This window comes from Falco cherrug, chromosome 1, assembly GCF_023634085.1.
Source record: "Falco cherrug isolate bFalChe1 chromosome 1, bFalChe1.pri, whole genome shotgun sequence".
NCBI classification, from domain to species: domain Eukaryota; kingdom Metazoa; phylum Chordata; class Aves; order Falconiformes; family Falconidae; genus Falco; species Falco cherrug.
Genome location: NC_073697.1, coordinates 21,097,935 through 21,116,935, shown reverse-complemented (window position 1 = coordinate 21,116,935; position 19,001 = coordinate 21,097,935). Strand labels below are relative to the sequence as shown.

Below are 19,001 nucleotides of genomic sequence, written 5' to 3'. Positions count from 1 at the left end.
TTGTCATTTACTGAGTTTAGAAAGTTATTTCTTGTGACATAAAATTTATATCGGTTGTTGCCTAGAATCAGATCGTTAGGTCTTAGTGAAATGATGGAGACGTGGCAGTGGTTAAGTGGCTGCGGTTGCCATTAGCTTTAAACTTTTTAGTGGATTTCAAAAAGTATCTCAGAATTTATGCAATTTATTTATCCTATAGAATCCACAGAGACCAAAATGTAATAAGCCCCAGGAATGACTCCACTTTTATCTTGATGTCCACTTTCTGACCAGCATTTAGAAATCCCAAAGGATGCTGAGAATGTACAACCAGGTAAGACTAGTATTAAAAAGCAAGATAGGCCGCAGCATAAGCATTTGAGAAAGTCATATAAGGCAAATGGGAGTTGTTAATGCCTATAGAGTATTATTTGTTGGATTAACATACAGGAAGCTTTGGGTCTCCCCATCACAGGAATAGTTTAGTTACAGACTTCAAATATTTTTCTTACTGTGGAGCATGCAACAAATTCTCTCTTAGAAAAAGAAAAGCAGCAATTTGTTTGGAATTGTTGTTATAAAACCCCCTCAACGTACTGAATAGAAAAAAGTTATTTTTCCTACCTTTGTTCTCTTCTTAGGACCACAATTCTTGCCAGTTCAAGCAAGTTTAAGTATATCAGGTTTAAACGTCCCCAAAGCTTTGTCATTATACTGGGTTACTTTTAGTCTGAAGATTTTGAGGTTTGTTTTGTTGTTAGTCTTGGGGTTTTTTTGTTGGTTTTGTTTTTTTTTTTTTTTAATATTACATTCTTTCCACAAATTGTTCTGGAGTAATTAGCAGTACACAATATTTATACAAACTCAGCAGGAAAAAAAAAATTGTATAGCAGAGATCTTACAGCATCAATGATGTTACCTATTGTTGGTATTACTTCCACAAGCTGATTTAACTACTACAGCAACATGTATTACAATGAGTAGTCAGTAGAACATTAAACAACACTAAGGTATTAAACTTTAAGGATCAAAAAAACTAGCTTACAATGTTGTAGACAACTGTTAATTTTGCTTTTATGAGAAATTTCTCTTATTTTTTACATGGTGATTTTAGCCAAAACCATTGGCATGATTTTGCCAAATTTAAATCAAATTTAAAGTGCTTCTCTGCTTTTTTGCCTTAACGACAATAAATGGTGGGGGATTAACTCTAAGGAACACCAGCTGCTGATACTTTAGCAGCTGTACGGAGACATTTCATGTATGGCATAAAACAAAATCAAACACATCCTGGTGTTCTGACTGGTTATTTTTTCAGCTGAGCAATGACTAATTAAGATTGTTCAGTCTTATCATTTTACACTGTTCTGTTATATGGTCAAAGAGATAGAACCATCTACATCTAGTACAAATTCCCATCAAATATATGACCATGCAAATGGAGGGGTGTTTCTCCTTAATTTTTCTGCAGTAAGTATATGAACAAGTTCAGAAACAGACATCAGGTTTTATTATTCCTTTTTACTGAAATGATAAAAGAGAGTCTAATACAAGCTCAAAACACCCTAACAGTAACTAAATATATAAATTTAATCATAAATGGATAACATTTGAAGGGCTGACAATTATGTGATTCATATTCCTAAAAAAACTATTTATTTTTTGTGTTTAACAGAGTTTCATAGGGCATTTTTTGCAGCTATATACTTAAGAATTCTGTTGCCATAAAAGAATCTATAAAAACATGCATCTTTAGGCAAAAGGGAGAGAACTGTGTCTAAAATAAGATTCTGCCTAGGGAAAGACTAGAAAACTGTCTGCTAATAGCAACAAATAAACATTACACAAGATAATAAGCAGTTAGCCACCTTGAACTGAGTTATTTTAAATGAGGTGTCTTCACTCAGAGGTTGTCTAGCAAAGTTCCTTTAAAGACATTCCCTTTCTGAGTATGCCTTCTCTGATAGTGTTTTCCTTAAGTATTTAATTATATGGCAAGCTGTGCTTGTTTTGCTTCTCCAGAGCCTTTGACTTCTAGTCAATAAAGAAAACACTCTTCCTCCCATTAAATCCTGATATCTAAAGAGTGACATTTTCCTCTGTTTGAATAGGGAGCTTGTTTCCACCCAGTCTCTGGGTTACCTTAGTGTCTTCCACAGCCTGATGAAGGGCTTAAGTGCCTAAAAGCCTGCCCAGTTTTTCCATCCATAATATTTCAGCTTAACTGAAAATCAGAAGATCCTGTCTCTACTATGATATTTTGCCTAATGGTCTTTAAAGAACATGGCTGTAGTGTAAGGAAGCATCACTCCAGGGACACTTAATTGACAGATACACAGGCTTAGGTGTAAAGGCTCAGTGGTTACCAGCTACTCGGATGCAAAGTCGTGTAACTTAAATGCTGTTTCCTGTTGCCCTGACATCACTGAACACCTAGAACCAGCCAACCAAAACCACTTTGTATAGGGACCTCAGTGGAATTTAGGCTATGAGAATCTGACATCAAGCCCCAACAACCTGGGTCTCAAAGCAAGAGGTATTTGCTTCAGAAACTAGCCTAGCCATTAAAGATGTTTCTGCCCACCTGATGAACACTTTCCTTTCAAACCAGCTTAGTTCAAAATGCAGCATGATTTAAGCCAAGCAAGCTGGCTTCGGGCTGAGGCAAGCAGGAGCGCTTCACTGTCAGTTGTTAACACTCAGCTAGGGGAATATTCATCCTTTCTGAAGAACAGTCACCTCTTAAGTCACTCCAACTAGACCCGGAGGAGCTCAGCTGTTTACAGTCTGCATTACCCGAAGTCAGCAATGGGGAACAGAACTAAACCCAGGTCATGTAAGGCACCTGCAAATTAATTTCCCACTGAATCTTTTCTTTTTCATGCTTATGGTGAGGTTGCCCTTTAATAACACAATGCAAATCATCCATTGATAGCATCAGTAGAGAGATCTGATACTTTCCACTAATCCTCTTCCCCTCTCTGGTAGGAAAGGCAACAGGCTGCATTAAGGACAGGTATTATTAGGGTCCAATAATAATTCAAGTCACTGCTAAATAGCAGTGCATGTTAAACTACACTAAGGTTAGAGATAACCAGCAAAAGCAGCGATTCCTAGACAGGGACATTATAAAACTTTTCTCTTTTTTTTTTTTTTTTTTAATACCTGCAGTGCTGCAGAAAGCGTATGCAGGGTAGATATGAAAATCATAAAACTAGTTCAATCTAAACATATCAGTTATGCAGAGGATGTACGTGATTTATCACTCGATTCTGCTTCCTTCTTTGTTTGGCATATGAATGCAGAAAGTGGGTAAATTAGAGTTTAAAATGTCTGGTACCATTTACTAAAGTAAACTTAAGTCCTAAATTGTCACCGGCAAGTGTACACTTCTTTTTGTTGTGGTTTTGATTTAGCTGTCACGAGAGTCATGTTTAAATACAGCCTTTCCTGACTCGTGGCCGAGTCTCTTTGTGTGCGTTTCCTCAACGTTACTTACTTTACTTTGAAGGTGGGCTGAGCATAGAAATCTGACGAAAGAGTGGGCTGTGCCCTTGGTCCGAGGGAGCTCTTACGTTCTTCTGAATGACTACATTTGCTAGTGCAGTACACAGCAGCAGCAACAGTGTGGTGCTCTGGGTCTCCAGCTCTGCCTGGCAGACAAATCTCCAGCTTGCTGAACATCTGCAAGACAAACTTTTCATGTTCTTCTGTAAATGAATGCTGCCTAACTGCACCAGGAAAATGGGCACAGGGGATTATCTCTGCATTGCTATGAGTGGAGGGGCGCCTTGGGGCTTTAGATTGCAAGGTGGCAAGGAGCAAAAGCAGCCTTTGCAAATCGCCAAGGTAGGATCATGAGAGAAAGATGTTATCAGTGTTTTGTGAACACGAGTGAAGAGAATAGTTTGTTTAAATATATACTGCTTCCAGTGAAATGGTTGGTGTAGGTCTTATTGTGATGCTTGTTTGATTTTGCTAAGATGTTTTGCAGGTGCTGATTATGTTAGTTTCAATAAAAAGGAATGATTACTTTTTGGTAGCTTGCAAGTATTGCTAACATTTTCTTAAATGTTAAAGGTCTGAAATTGTGCAATGATCTATGCCTTTCAGCTCCTGTTAGTTTTGCTATAGGTTTCTGAATCCTGTCGGCATATCGCAAAACTGAATCTCATATTAGGAAATACTGTTTCAGTCATCTATTTATGATACTTTTTCAAGTCTAGTCATAGAATAAATACAGCTTTATCATGAGAAAATGTTCTTACTATTTTGGGAATCCTGGAAAGCATTACACTGAGTTATCGCTGGTTTTGGAAAGTTATCCAGTCCTAGAAGCAGCTTTAATAGACGCCAAACATTCCCCTTTATATTTCATAAGCAAAACTGAAAATTAATGAACAGTTCATAAATTACCTTAATGTATAAAATGAGAGCAAAACGAACAGCAGAAATTCAGAATAAATTAAAAATAAGAACTGGTAACGCCCAGTTGCAAAAATAATAGTTAAAAAATAGTTTTGCTAAAAATCAGTGCTCACTCCATTGCAATAGCTTCTCTACTGCTGCAACAATGAAGATTTGTCATGGTTATTAAGGCTTATGTAACTGTATGGAGCTGCATTCTGGTCTCCTAGACAAGAGGGACAAATTTGGTCCAGAGCTCAGAGGTCAGCAAAATACCACTGGCTGAAATCATACTAGGACTGATCACTGTACAATGCATTCTGCCCTGTTAAATTGAGGGACAGATATTAAAATGTATTTTATCACCTTTTAGTGTCTTGGTAATCTAGTCCAGTACATTGAGTGTTAAGTATTTTTGTTCATTGATATTGTATTTTAGATCAGTAGTTTAGCTATTTAAGCTCTAACTTTCTTAAGGTGTCAATATATTTATTAATTAGTTAAATTTTATTTACTGCATCAGTTAACTTTTTCACAAACAGCAGAAACAGTAAGTTTGCCTCATTTTATAAAAGAAGGTCCTTTTAGTTCCTCTGTCAGGAATAGAAAGTCTTCTTTATTTTCAATGATTTTCAGTCCATAATATTAACCATATTCAGTAATAGAGCTATGATTTATTGAGTATATGTATATTTTTTCTCATTACTGTTAAGTTTTTTGTTTGTTTTTATATTTTGCAAAACTTGAACATGTTTAAGTCTTTTTCCTACCAATGGGCAACTGTTGCTTTGCAAGTATAAACCACTGATAATAGATGACAGTGGAATCCTGCCATCTAGTGAGAATTTGTAAATAGAACTTAAAAAATTGTAAGTAACGGTAAAAGGCAAGAGTTCTTTATTACATAAACCCAAAAGTAAAAAGCACAGTAGATTGAACACAATAATCTGATTAAGCTTTAGCTTCCCTGATAAAAATGGGCTATAATTTTTTTTTCCCATATTCACATCCTTGACTGTGACACTTCAGTCTTGGCTCTGTTTTACCACTAAAATTTGGGACTTGAGAACTAGATACATACTAATAGTTGTGCCTTACTTCTAAGGGGAAAATCCACCAGTAAAATATATCTAAAATGAGAAAAATAGTAATAGGCATATTTAGAAAAAAAATCAAAGAAGCATGAGTTTGTTTTCTTGCAAATGAACCTAATCGAAAGGCCATGTAATATAATACCTCAGAACACCCTTTGTAGAAGTACATGCATATCAGCATATGTAAGTGTTACAAGTGTGGTGGACTGGGTGCTTTATGAGTTCCAGATCACTCATTTCTCCACGCATAATAATTGGTCAGGATCAGTGAGATTAGAAAATTGACACAAGTATCTGGCTGGAAACCTGAAAGTTGGAGTTAACAGGCCACAGCTTTCTTTGGGACTTCCTCTGTCTGCAGGCTTCGCCGACCTCCCCGGGGAGCCTAGGCTCACTCAGAGGTGCACAGATGTGGGTCTCCAGGTCAGGCACTGCTGTTGGGTTGAGGCACAGAAAGGTGGGGGCGGCTGCAGCTACACTGTGTTTGGGGAGATGGAGTTTTCAGTTTTTATTGTTATCTGTGAAAACTTAATCTAATAATTCACAAAACCATAAAGAGTTATGTAAAGAGTGCATAGTAATTTTCCTACCGTCTCCAAAATCAAAAGGTTGTGTATCCTAAACAGAATAAAAAATTATTTTGTTTTGTTTGGGATTTTTCCCCAGTTCAAGGTGCAGCTTCTCCAGTGGTACATACTAATGTAGTCCCATGGAATCAGTGGGTCATTGCCAGTTTACACCAACTGAGATTTTGTCAGAAGTGAGTATTTCTGGTTCTGGTGTCTCAGCTCACAGGAGCTGGTAAAGCTGCAGAGAGGTTGGCTCACCTGGTTGCCAACATAACCTGGGCATGGTATAGCCCCAGACTGCTGCAGAGGGAAGCGCACTCAGGTCATGAGCAGAGCAGTGGTTGTGACACAGATCTAAAGGGGAAAGGGATGTAAAATGGAGGGAAATGAGATAATCCATGAAAATGTGACAGGATGCAAAAATCCCAAATTCACACTTATCTACCCTTTTGATAAAGGAAACGTATTGTTTTTGAAAGCTAAAGAAATGTCACTAAGAAATATCTTGATATTTTTTCTCACCAGCACATAAAATAGGAAATTTTCATCAGCAAATAATTTTACAACCATTAGATTCAAGAAATTTCAGTAATTTATCAGATAAGAGATTGCAACAAATGCATTTTTTTTAAAGTCTCAGAAAGTACAATTTTGGTTGCCCATTTTTAACTCTTATTCAAAATGCACATTTTGAAAACTTTTGACTCATTCTCTGTAGAGGCATACAAAATTTTTAACACCCCTTCTCCTCCCAACCCTGGCTCTGTACATCAACTTAGTTTGTTATGTCCACTAATGTTGTAAATACTTCATAAAAAATCATTTTCAGTTAAAAAAAAATTGCATATTCTATATACTGTCCACATATAACGTAAAGACTTCAAAAAATCTATTTTAAATACTGCATCGAAAGATGTATTGTGCTAAGAAGGATATCCAATAAATGAATGTTATTTTTTTTAAAAAAAATATTCTATAATCGGGAGTATAAAGCTAAGGAAAACAGTGGTGGTATCAGTTGTGTTGTGTATGCACCAAGACACTAGACCATGTCAGTAGTGCACTGTAGGACAGCTTTCCCAAAGCAGGAGACAGCTGGGAAATCTCAGCACAACACTGACCCTAGAAGGCTAAGAATTAAAGATATGTAAGAGCAAAGTGACATGCGATGTCCTTTATGTTTCCACTGTGAGATCTGTTTTTTTTATAAATATATATTTTTTCTCGTAAATGTCTTTGAGGTTTTTAATTTATAATATATAAAAACTGTGTGTACAAAATAATGGTTTTCCAGACTAGCATTTTAAAGAAAGTCCTGTGAATTTTTCTAATAATACTTAACAATACCAGCTCAGTTATATATAATGAAGCTATATCCTTTAAGAAGCATCTCTTTTACAATAGGTAATTTAATGGAGTTGTCCTACAGATGATTTAGATTAATAATTCAACCATGATGAAACCCCATTAAATTATCTGGTTGCAATAGCGGTACATTATTCTTAGCATCTGTGTTATGAACACCAAACATCAATTTGATGAACTCATTGTATCTCTCAAAGTCTTGCTAATTTAAGTTTGGGAACTTAACCAAGTAGTTCTAGTACGCAAGGGCAGTAAGTTCCATGACTCAGACCTCTAAGCACTTCAAAGGAAATTCAGTCCTCTTTTTCCTATCAGTATCCTGAAAGTAAAAATGAACAGATGCTTAAAAATCCATATGATCAATTGTGTTGTAGGTTTTCATGCTTGAGACATTTGGGAAACTAATGTTATTGAAACAAGGTGCCTCACGTTACTGAATTCAGATCACCACAGCTCTGGAAGTACTCTAGTCTATATATAGTACATACAGAGATATTTCTACGTACATACACCTCAGCAAGAAAGATACCTTCAAAGGGGATCATGTTGTCCTATTTTAGATCTATAAGAGCATTCATCCTGACCTCTCCCTGATTCATCAGTGGCAGAACAGTATGTAGTTGCATATGGAGAAACACCATGATATTTTTTTAAAGTGATGACAGATTTTATGTACTTTTTTAGCAATTTTTTTCAACTAAATTTTTAGAAAAATATAATAGTAATGTTTCCCTTCCTCTAATTTCTACACTGCCAGTTTGCCAGTGCATAACTGCAATTACAATGTCTAAAATGTCAAGTTATTTGAAAGAACATAATTGTTATTATGAAACTCTTACCAACGTGATTTTGCACCCTGAAAATTTTTGCTCTAATATGGACATTTTCTTCTGTGCCAAATATCATGCAATTTCACATTGTCTGGTAAATGTTAACTATAGTCGTAATTAATCCTATGAAATGCTTTGATGGTTCAGGGCTTAAATCCAACAGCTGCAACTAGGCCTCATGCAAAACTTATACAGTTTGTGACTATTTTGCCAGTTTCTGAAATGGACTTCTGCTGCTGCACAAGTAGTAGTTTCACCTTTGGCTCGGTAATGACATGTGACAACTGGCTGCCCAGTCATTTTAGACTTGTGCTCTTGTCTACCAAAATGCTCAGATTTCAATTCAAGTCTCAGTTTCACCATTTTGGATTAATTGGAACCTGAAACTGAAAATGAAACTCAAAGACTTGGGAACAACCTGAACCAACATTGTGAAAAGTTGATGTCTGAATACAATTACTTAATGCTGGATGTATACAGAAGTGGGCTCTGTTGCAGTAGTTTGACTTTCTCCCTGCATTTTTCTGAAATACTTTACACTTGCAGGACAATCCCAAGTGGCTTTCATGAAGTTGACCTTAGTCTAGTAGAAAAAAATAAAGAAGGATAAGACCTAGTAGTACAGTTACGCTTTTGATCCTGGGTAAGGCAAAGAATGTCACTGTCACACATATGAGGTATGTTAGCACACAGTTGGCCCATCCACAAAGTACATCAAAGCCACTGGGTTTAAGGAGACTTTTTCAAGTTCCTGTCATTCTCTTAGATTGTCAACATTGCCAAATGCTTGTACTTCCAGGCAGAAAAAGTAGGTTAGTAAAAGCTGAGCTTCTGGTCACTACATTCTAGTTGAGACATGATAAATACAGCTGTGTTATACCTGCGCTCCTAGCTCATTTCAGTGCTGAGTCACACAGATGAGGGATTTTGCTCCCCTGCTTGCCCCTGCACTGATGGCCTAGGAGCACCATCCTCCCAGCAAGACGAAGGGAAGATACAGCTCTGTGTTCCAGATCATCTCCAGATGACATGTGAGATTTACTGTGAGGGTGGCGAGGCGCTGGTGCAGGCTGCCCAGAGCAGCTGTGGGTGCCCCATCCCTGGCAGTGCTCAGGGCCAGGCTGGACGGGGCTGGGAGCAGCCTGGGCTGGTGGGAGGTGTCCCTGCCCATGGTAGGGAGTTGGAACTAGAGGATCTTTGAGATCTCTTCCAACACAAACCATTCTATGATTCCATGACATTAAAAGTAATCTTGGAGTTGGTGTTGGTGCTTTGGTGCTGTTTCTGAAAATATACTTATATTCCATAGTCAAGCAGGATCTTACTATATACTACTGTGTTTGAAATGAAGATGCTCCACATGCTGTGTAAGTGCTCAGTATTGAGCTAACATGACCCTGCTGATATTTCCTTATTATCAATTGACATTTTAAACACAATTTGACTACAACTTCACACATTAGCAGCAGACAGAGCAGGCCACGTTTCAAACATGCTAGTTTAATTCTGGCAGTAAAAAAAGGGAGTTTAGAGTTAACCTACATGATTTTAAAGACACATTGCCATACTTGGACTGTATTTAGAACCGTTTGTTTGAATTTCTAGCTAATACATTGCCAAACACATTTTGTTTTTGCAGTCTGGACAAACTCTTATTCTCAAATTCACTCTTCAGACCATCTAACACAGCCAGTATTTGCTGATATACAGAAAACCCTGCGAGGCATATTTACATATTCTTTCACATAAGGAGTTATGTGGAAAAATGTGGTTTTATCTATCTTTTCTGGAGAGGATTTTGACTCAGTGACAAACCTTGAGCCAGTGTAATAACCAATACATTTTTGCACATATTTAGATAACAAAATTCAGCTTCTACTGAAGTAAATGACAAAACTTCTACTAACAAACTGGGAAGAAGCTAGGCTTTATAGAGGTTAAGTTTATTTTGCAAAACAAAAGAACAAACTAAAGTTCCCAAAACCTAACTAAAATAGACCACTACAAAATAACTGTTCCTGAAAATCTGCCATTGCTAGTTAGAAAAATAATGAGGGAAATAAAAATTCATACACCTTTACCAGCAAAGGTTTACACATACTTCTGAAGGTTAGGGGTCTGCATTTTCTAGTTTCAGACTTTTGCATTCCAGCAATTGTGCCACTGGAAATGTTTAGTATTAAAGTCCCATCTAGTTGTTTAAAAACAGCAGGCTGATCTAGCACATGATCGTATACCCTGTTTTGGATATATACAGAGCTACATACCACGCTAGTTTTGGCATGCTTTCCACAGTATTTAGGTAAATGCAAGCATGGTTTGGATACATGGTAGTATTCATTTGTGCTTGTTTCCAATAGATACTCTTCCAACTCTCATGCTAAGTGAGTTTTCAATGGAATAGAATGAACAACATAATTCACACTGATTTAAAATAAACAAGCTAAAAAAACCCCCCAAACAGTGTATTCCTACTAAATTAGATTAAGTGCTTTGTTTAAGTGTTGCTTCATTTTTTAGTTTCTTTGCTGGAAACATTAAAAAATACACTGCAAGATATTATTATATTTCATTGTTCTGTATTTTCTGCTATTGCATTCTTATTATGAATGCACTAGTAAGATTTTTTAGCCAAGTTCGCATTAAAATATCACAACAGGAAATGTTGTTTACAAAACCCTTTTGGATTGTGTCAGATTGTTTGAGAGGATACAGCTAGCAATTTATGCATATCATGGAAGGCCTTTCTTCCAAACACAGAACTCAATGTTCTTCATATTTACAGCAGAAATATTTAGAGCAGAAATTACTTTAAGGAACCATATTTTATAGATTAAATGCTTAGCACTCTATAAAATGAGACTGATTTGCAGAAATAGCTTCAACTTTAAGAGGAACAGTTCTGTGCATGGAATTAACTGTGGACAAAAATGATAACATTTAGATTGCAACCAGTACTTACAAGCACTGTTTGTTGGCTAGAACGAAACTGGCTGTAAAAAAACCCCCTGGATATCAGCTTGACGGTTTTAAATTTCAGACCTAATGTACACAAGTTACACAGTGGATTTCTTTTTCCTTTTCTGTAATTTTTCCCATCTGTCCCATTTAATTAGAATCTGTAGTCCATAGTCAGTGTGGATGTTAGGATGAGACATTAATGTATAAATGCACATTTAGACTAACACTTCAGCATGCACCAAAATCAAAGTGCTGTTTTTTTGATTACCTGCCAATACAACATGGCGTTGGACATGAAAGCCAAAAATCTTCAACACCTCAGCACCTTGCTCTCAGTGGGGTGCTCAGAACAGTGAAGAAGTGGCTGCTTTATTTGTTGCTTACATGGAAGGCAAATTACAGTGAAAACCTAGCTCTAAGCTTGCCAGAGCCAATGAGATTATACCCTGAGCTCTCTATCATGTGCTGCAGTCCTGGCCATGGCACAGAATCTTCTTGTTTAGCAGGGAAACACTCTCTAGAAGTTGTCGTTCTGCCTCCACAGAAATGTGTTCTGAACCCTTTAAGTTTCCTTCTTTGTTTGATATCTCCTTCATACCTTTGGGCTGGGGCATCAAATGCATGGGTAACCTTTTGCTTCAAAAGAGTTATGTCATCCTGGATTGTATAGCTGTAAAATTATTATTTTATAAACTTGCCTTTTTGTCAGTATGTTTTAGAAATGTGGTCCCATTTAGGAAGCTGGATGCTTTGGGTTTTGTAAGCATGTTTTATATTACAATTCATTAGCAGATGAACCGGTGATGGTCAGAACTATGAAGAAAGTAGGTAAGCTATTGTTTTCTATACTGCTGGTTTCATTTGATACATTCTCTGTAGCATAAACATGCCACGTATGGCATAAATTGCTACAATATTGAATTTTAAGGAAGTTTCTAAAATGAAGACAATGTGGCACTATGAAGTCACAGAATCAAACACAAACGGAATGACGGGTACAAAAACTAGTAAGACCAAATTTCCCCTGCCTGGTACCACTGGTGCTCCTGAAGAGTTCACCTCCCTATTTATCTCTCTAAATCCTTGTCTTCTCTGCCACAAATTCTTGATCTGCTTTCTCTTACCATTCTCTTGGTAGTACTTCTATTTAAATACTCAAGTACAGTTACTTACTTAAGCATCACTTTCAATAAATTCACTGAAAATTGTGGGCAAACAATGCCTCAGACTTCAAACCTTGTCACTTGGTTAGAATAATGCCCATCACTTCCAGGGAACTTCCTTTGGACTGAAAGAAATACAAGAAACTTTCTACTTTGCATGAAGTCTTTCACGACAGAAATCTCTTAACTACTAGAGCTTAACAGATGGGGCTGGAGTACACTGATCAGCATTTTGTTCCAGAAACTACGTTTTCCTATTTTGCAGAGATCACTTCAAAGACTAGCTGCTATAAGCCACTGATTTAATTACAGAGGATGCATATGGAAATAATCTGAAAGGGATAAATAGTTTTATATATTATCATATCTTCACAATGATCTTCCCGCACTCTGAAATAATACTTGCAGAATGGATAGTGTAAAACTGACTTATAAAATTTTTCAATGTAGGAAAAAACTATCATTAAGCATGGATGTTTTAAGCAAATTCTAACATATAATATTATTTAATGCCTAAGAACCTTACAGAGGAACAGCTGTTTGACATCCTTCACTGAAAAAAGCCAAATAGCAAAGTTTCAGAGTTGTTTGCTTTCAAAAAAACATGATACCTAGCAAATCAGAATGGTTTCACCTAAATTCACCATCAGTGGAATAAGTACTTTATGCTGATCAATATAAAATGAGTCATTCACAAACTTGGAGGGTTTTGTTACAATAATACATAATAAAGTTACATCATTGAATTATGAAACAAAATGTTAGTTTTAAAGTGTTATCTCATGATATTGATATTGTCGGCCAAAGTTAGTCTTTAGACGTGTTGTGCATGTCTAGGAGTATCAACGGGAAGACTAACACTTCAGCATGCACCAAAATCAAAGTCATTAAATGGAACTGGAAATCACAACTAGAACACTGTTTCCTTTCAAGCTCCCAGTTCCCTTTGCTAAGTGAATTAGTAGTGTGCATTTATGTCCAGACTGAACATGATCTTTTCATGATAATGACATTATTGATTATCACTAGATGGTGCTCTTACTCACAATCCCCAAAATCATAGGTAAGTGAAAGCAAAGACAGTTACACCTTGGAGAAATTTTGGTTCCTAGCTTTTGTGTTTTCTTACTGAAGCTGATAAGTATTGTTCAGCTCAGTACCTCCCAAACCAAATAATTTGAAAGTGTAGAATTATACCTTCAAGAGATATACGTATATAAAACAAGTCAAGAATCACATCATACCAAATTAATCATCCCAAATCTTCCTTTCACTTCTTATTATTCCCTGCACATAAATGTAATATCCTTAAGGAGGGCTCCATAAATTTGTACTAGGGTTTGATTTGTTGTTTCATAACACTATAATTAGAACATATTTTGATCTTTAAAAATTAATTAACTAATAAGGAATATTTCAGAAGGCCTTAAGAAAAAGGCAGTCATAATCCTTTAAACACAAACCAGAAAAATATTTCTGCACCTATTTTACACTATACTATGAACATTCAGTAGTAGTATTACACACCACTATTGAATACATGTAGTGAAATAATAATAATAATAATAATAATAATAATAATAACAACAATAATAAATAGTAGTAGTATAAAAAACCATTATGTCAAACCTCAGTTTCTTCCAGCTCAATCGACAACAGCCAGAGCAGACAGGGCTGGGAGCCCTGGAGATGACAGAAGTCTCCCAGGTCTTGTATCCAATTCAAACTGCATTTTGAGCTATATTAAAATGATTTTTTTAATAAATTCCTTGTTATCCTGCTTTTCCTTTCTCTGCCCTCCCTTTCAGTCATGACTTCATTCTGTAATACTAGTTCTTCTAAAATCTGGTTATTTTACCAATCTGATGAAGAATAGACTCCCATGAAGTACACAAAATCCAAGAATGCATCCTTGAAGAGTTGGAAATGTTGCAGCCTAAGCCTATTTTTACTTGAATGGTTTTAAATCAACAGATCAGTACAGGTGGGATCCAACTCATTTTTCCATGACTGAATCGTAATTGAAAGGCCCTGATTCAGCTCCTAAATGTCTGACATTTTTAAGTAATTTTCCAGATCACCAGGATAATGTTACCAAAAGATTCCTGATTTCAGGGCACAATTTGTGGCTACAAAAAGGGTTTGCCTTTAAAACTTCTTTTCATTCTACAAAAGCAAAAATTTCCCAAACTCTCAGAGTTACAGCTTTCCTCCTCTTTATTTACAGGAACAGTGAAAAACAATACAGCATATCTAAATGTAGTGAAAGGACCATGAATGGCTCTTTTTCTATACTGGCAAGAACAGTACAAAGGGGTACAGTAATTAAGCCTGCAGAGATAGTTATCTTGTGGCCTGTCATTTTTTTTAGTGTTACTACATGAACAAATGGAGCACTGAAATCCATGGCCTGAGAACAATGGTGCCCAGCCCCGTACCAGCCTTCTGGGTCATTCACTTGTTGTTTGCTTCCAGGCCTGATTTGCCTAAGAGACCAGGAAAAGTTGCAGAGACTGGGAATTGGCGCAAATTGATATTGGGTGCTAACTGACGCAAACAAAAACGAAATATGCATTGGCGTGTTCAAATCAGGGTTAAATTCAGGCCTTCTAGATGCCTGCACCATCCAGCTCTGAAGAATTAAACCCTGGCATGGTTCATCAGCTACTGGATGCTGGGATAAAAATAGAGCCGCAAAAATGGGATCATGTTTTAGCGCAATCCTAGTTGAAACTAAAAAGGGTGGGAAGGAACCCTTCCTCTTGCAAAAAATACTTTCTTTTCAGGTGTTCTAGGCAACAGCATGACAATCAAGGTCACCTAAAATGAGAGCCAAACCAAATCTTTCCCCACTGCTCTAGACTCAAATATTTTTTTTTAAGGCTGGAAAATATTCATTGTTCCATGTTTATGTGCAGATCTGTTCCATCAAGAATAAGGAACACAATTTATTTCAGTGACTGCATCAATCACACTGGATGCACATACAGTGACAGACCATAGCTGTGGGAGTTACCTATTGCCTCAGTCCTATGCAGTACTTCTAGCTTGTCTGTTATCCAAGTGAAAAGCTTCTTCTAATAAGTTTACCATCAGATCATTATGAGTAAGCCTTCAAATAAGATTTGTGCTGTCTGGCATCAACAGTTCCCAGTGAGCATAATATTTTCAGTAACCCATAGATTGTGAGAGTGAGTTTAATATCTGGAGAAGATCTTTGGTCCGCACATGGTTGAAATGCTACATGAAAAGGCTTCTTTGTGACTTCTGTTCCCTTTTTTATTGTAGGACTCTTGTACAGCTTTCTCCTTACTGGGAGAGGAAACGATATGCTACAAAGTCCTTTCTGTTTGTATAGTTTGTATAGTTTCACAGTATTACGGAAAGCAGTGTTCTCTCTTAGGGATTCACATAAGTTCATATTATACCTGTATGTTACTTTAAGCAAAACTTACACAATGGCCCAAGTGAATTTAGTTTCATTTACAAGCTTCTTTGAACTTTTTTGATTTCTTTAGTTTTACATTTGCAAGATACTTTCAAGTGAGACAATATTTACCTGTGCTTGGGTTTCATTTTGGCTGTTTCACTTGGCTCTCTTAGGCCTTGTGTACCTCTAGTTTCTCCATCATTCTAACATAATTAAGTCACAATCTAAACCAGTATCTCAAATACAAATCCTGCCACAACTGCACTTGACTGGTCAGAAATTTGTCTGTACGACTGCTTTGCTTGGACTGAGCACAGAGCTAAGGAGTATTTAAGGCAAAATCCTCTCAGCAGTAGACTCCAACTCCATCCTTCAGTTAATACTGGTTATGGTGAAGCAAGTGTGCATCCATCAGATCTGCTGAGGTTGTCCATGTGGAAACATCCCTTCCATCTCTGGAACCCTCTCCTTTCCAATGCAGAAAGCTTTGCTGCACCTCTGTGGTGTCAGTCATGGATCAACGCTTTCACAGAGTAAAATACCTATGCAACACATGTGGAATATGGGGTGGGGGGCATGAGGGGAGAGGTTAGACTTGGTCTTCTCTTTCTTCTTGCAAATCACAGTGATCTCTAGCATCAAGGCTTCTTTCTTCAGGCACAGAGGATGAGATAAATTTTACCTCAATGTGCAGATTTCTGGTTTTTTCCATACAAAAAGAACTGGAAAGAAATCCTCTCTGATACAGTGACATTAAAACGTTCTTGCTGTGTATTTTCTTTAAATTAATTATTAGGCTTAAGTTCATAAGGAAAAGGTAAGTTTCAGGGCACAATAATAAAGAGAAAAGGAAACTGGACACTGATTCTGACACTGAATTTAATTTATGAAGGTGCTGACCTGTGACATCTGTTTAAAGACTACACAGTCCTTAAAAAGTGTGCTTCCCGGAGAAATTTGAGAAGATACTAGCAGTTCATATAACAGGACCTTTCCCTCAAACTTATATTACTAAGAGTTGTCAGCAAAGTTATGTCTTCCGAGGCAATCAGATTATCTTCTTTAAGGTGAAAAAGAGCACTGTACATTTCTACATTCTTATTCAGCTGCTTAAAATGCCACTGTCTGACTAAAGGTTTCTTAGGCAGCTGTAAAAAATGCCATGAGATAAGGAGCTACACCATGCATCAATTTCCAAGGTATATAGTAATATGAATCATAGGGAAGTACTTGCCCAGGAAACAAATAAAAAATTCCAGAACTGATCCACAGAAATGACTTTTCAGTTTCTAGCTGTATCTTCACAAGTTCCTTCTAGCTCCTACTCCCTTTATTTGGTGCTTAGCGTTTGGAAAACTATCACAGACCAGAGCTGACTTTGCCATTACCACAGGCTTTCTGCCACTCCCTTGATCAATCGTTTGTGAATACCATGCTGTCATATTGTCAGATGTTCATTCAGATTATCTTTTCTTCCATGAAAAAGCTCTGAAAGCAGCACAACGCATGTGAGAGAAGAAGAAAGTTATTTCAATGTCCTCCTCTTCTTGTGTCTCATGTTTTTAAACTAGTATTTGACCTTTGTTGGGAGATGAAGCACTTTCGATAGATCTAAAGGGAAATACTACATGGAGGATTTTGGGTTTTTAGCTGCCGGAGCCTTAATTTCAGAAGTACTTACAAAAGGTGCCTCTTAACTCTGTACAAGATACAGCTGTTTGTTGCTTTCTTATGTAGTAAAGGCAGTGCTTGCACTAAAAATCAAGTAATGAAGATCTGGCAGAGTTTTTGATTTATACATACTAAGGTTTCTTGGAGGTTCCAGATGGCCACAACAATGTAACTGAGTTAGACACATTGTTTCCTAGTTTAAAAATATGCAGGATAACTTGTAGCAACATTGGAGCAACAGTAGCCACACAAAATGAATATGAATGCTGTTGTCCTAAACTAATGTAACTAGGGCTGTCAAAAGACTTTCTAGGACTATGTTGGGGTGAAATACTCTGATGGCAAGTAGGTATTTTATAGCCACATGTTAATCTTCTTGAACAGGGTGAGTTATTAAATTAAATTCTTAAAATGACTAGCTCTTTCATGTATGCTTATATTTCCCAGATGTTTGATAGTCAAGATTATCCTGTTCATTTGCATGTCCTTGTTTCTTTTGTTGTTATTTTTAGAAAATTCTTTAAAACTTACTATTATTCTAACATCTGAGTAAGATTTGAAAGGTTTTTTTTATTTCAGTCCCATAGCATTTTCCAATTATCTTCCTTATTCCTTATTTCTGTTATTTGTGGGTTTGGATGGAAGAAGAGAGAAAAGAACAGAAGCCTATCATGCCTTCAGGTTCTGACATTTATTTCACTAACACTGTTTAGCATAGGCCATACTCTGTGATGCAACTCTCCAGAAGCTGATAGAGCCATGCTAGCAGAACTATAGTGCTTTTTCAACAAAGCCCAGGGGGAATACAAAAAGGTTGTGTGGGAGAATATGACTGTAATTTGAGGTAACACAGTATTCTTCAGAACTATCATACGCTTAAAGCAGGTTTCAGATCTTTAAGTTTTCAAAATATGGAAGTTCGATAGCAGCAATATCCAGGACTTAATTTGAATTAATTAACCAATTAGGATTTTGTCCTAGGTTTTGTCCCCACTAATTGACTTTAACAGTTACATGGAAGTTTAGTGAAATTGTCATGCACAGGAACTAATATGTCTTTAAAAAACGCAGAACTTTTTACATGTGGTCTTCCATTATAAAACTATCTAATGTAAATACACTTCAGTTCTTTGTCTTCAGGAAATGGAGATGTACCCATACACCTACTGTGTGTGACCAGCTCATTGGCAGGCCACAGATAACTGAAATGCTGCGCTGTGAGCTATGCGTCACTTAACAGCAGTAGCAACAGCCTTGATACTTGTCTGTCATGTTTAGTAGTATGTTTTAATAAAATTTATATTTATGTTAAAACTAAAACCCGTGCATCAAATGTACATAATACCACTTCAAATTGTGATCTCATTTTTCAAGGCCATTCCTTCTTGACAAAACCACACTGTTGCAGAAAGTTAACGATGTGCATTCAGCACGCGGCCGTGTCTCTGCTGAGTCAGCCCCTGAGTAATCCCGGCAAGAAACGTGTACCTGGGGGTTCTGACCACCTGCAGCAATTTCACTTTTTAGAAATC

At 36.8% G+C, this 19,001-nt stretch overlaps 1 protein-coding gene and 1 long non-coding RNA gene across 2 annotated transcripts in view; one reads left to right on the top strand and one right to left on the bottom strand.

Moving 5' to 3' along the window:
- The window catches only part of LOC129736771 (uncharacterized), a 99,992-nt gene that overhangs the window by 4,843 nt on the left and 76,148 nt on the right, over nt 1-19,001 (bottom strand). The gene's annotated exons all lie outside the window — the stretch shown is intronic.
- Nucleotides 3,584-19,001, top strand: part of SYNPO2 (synaptopodin 2) — a 95,879-nt gene continuing 80,461 nt past the window's right edge. Inside the window, exon 1 of the mRNA XM_005433762.3 lies at nt 3,584-3,828. Coding sequence (XP_005433819.1) covers nt 3,700-3,828 — 129 coding nt within the window. The 5' untranslated portion in view covers nt 3,584-3,699. The remainder of the gene's footprint in view (nt 3,829-19,001) is intronic.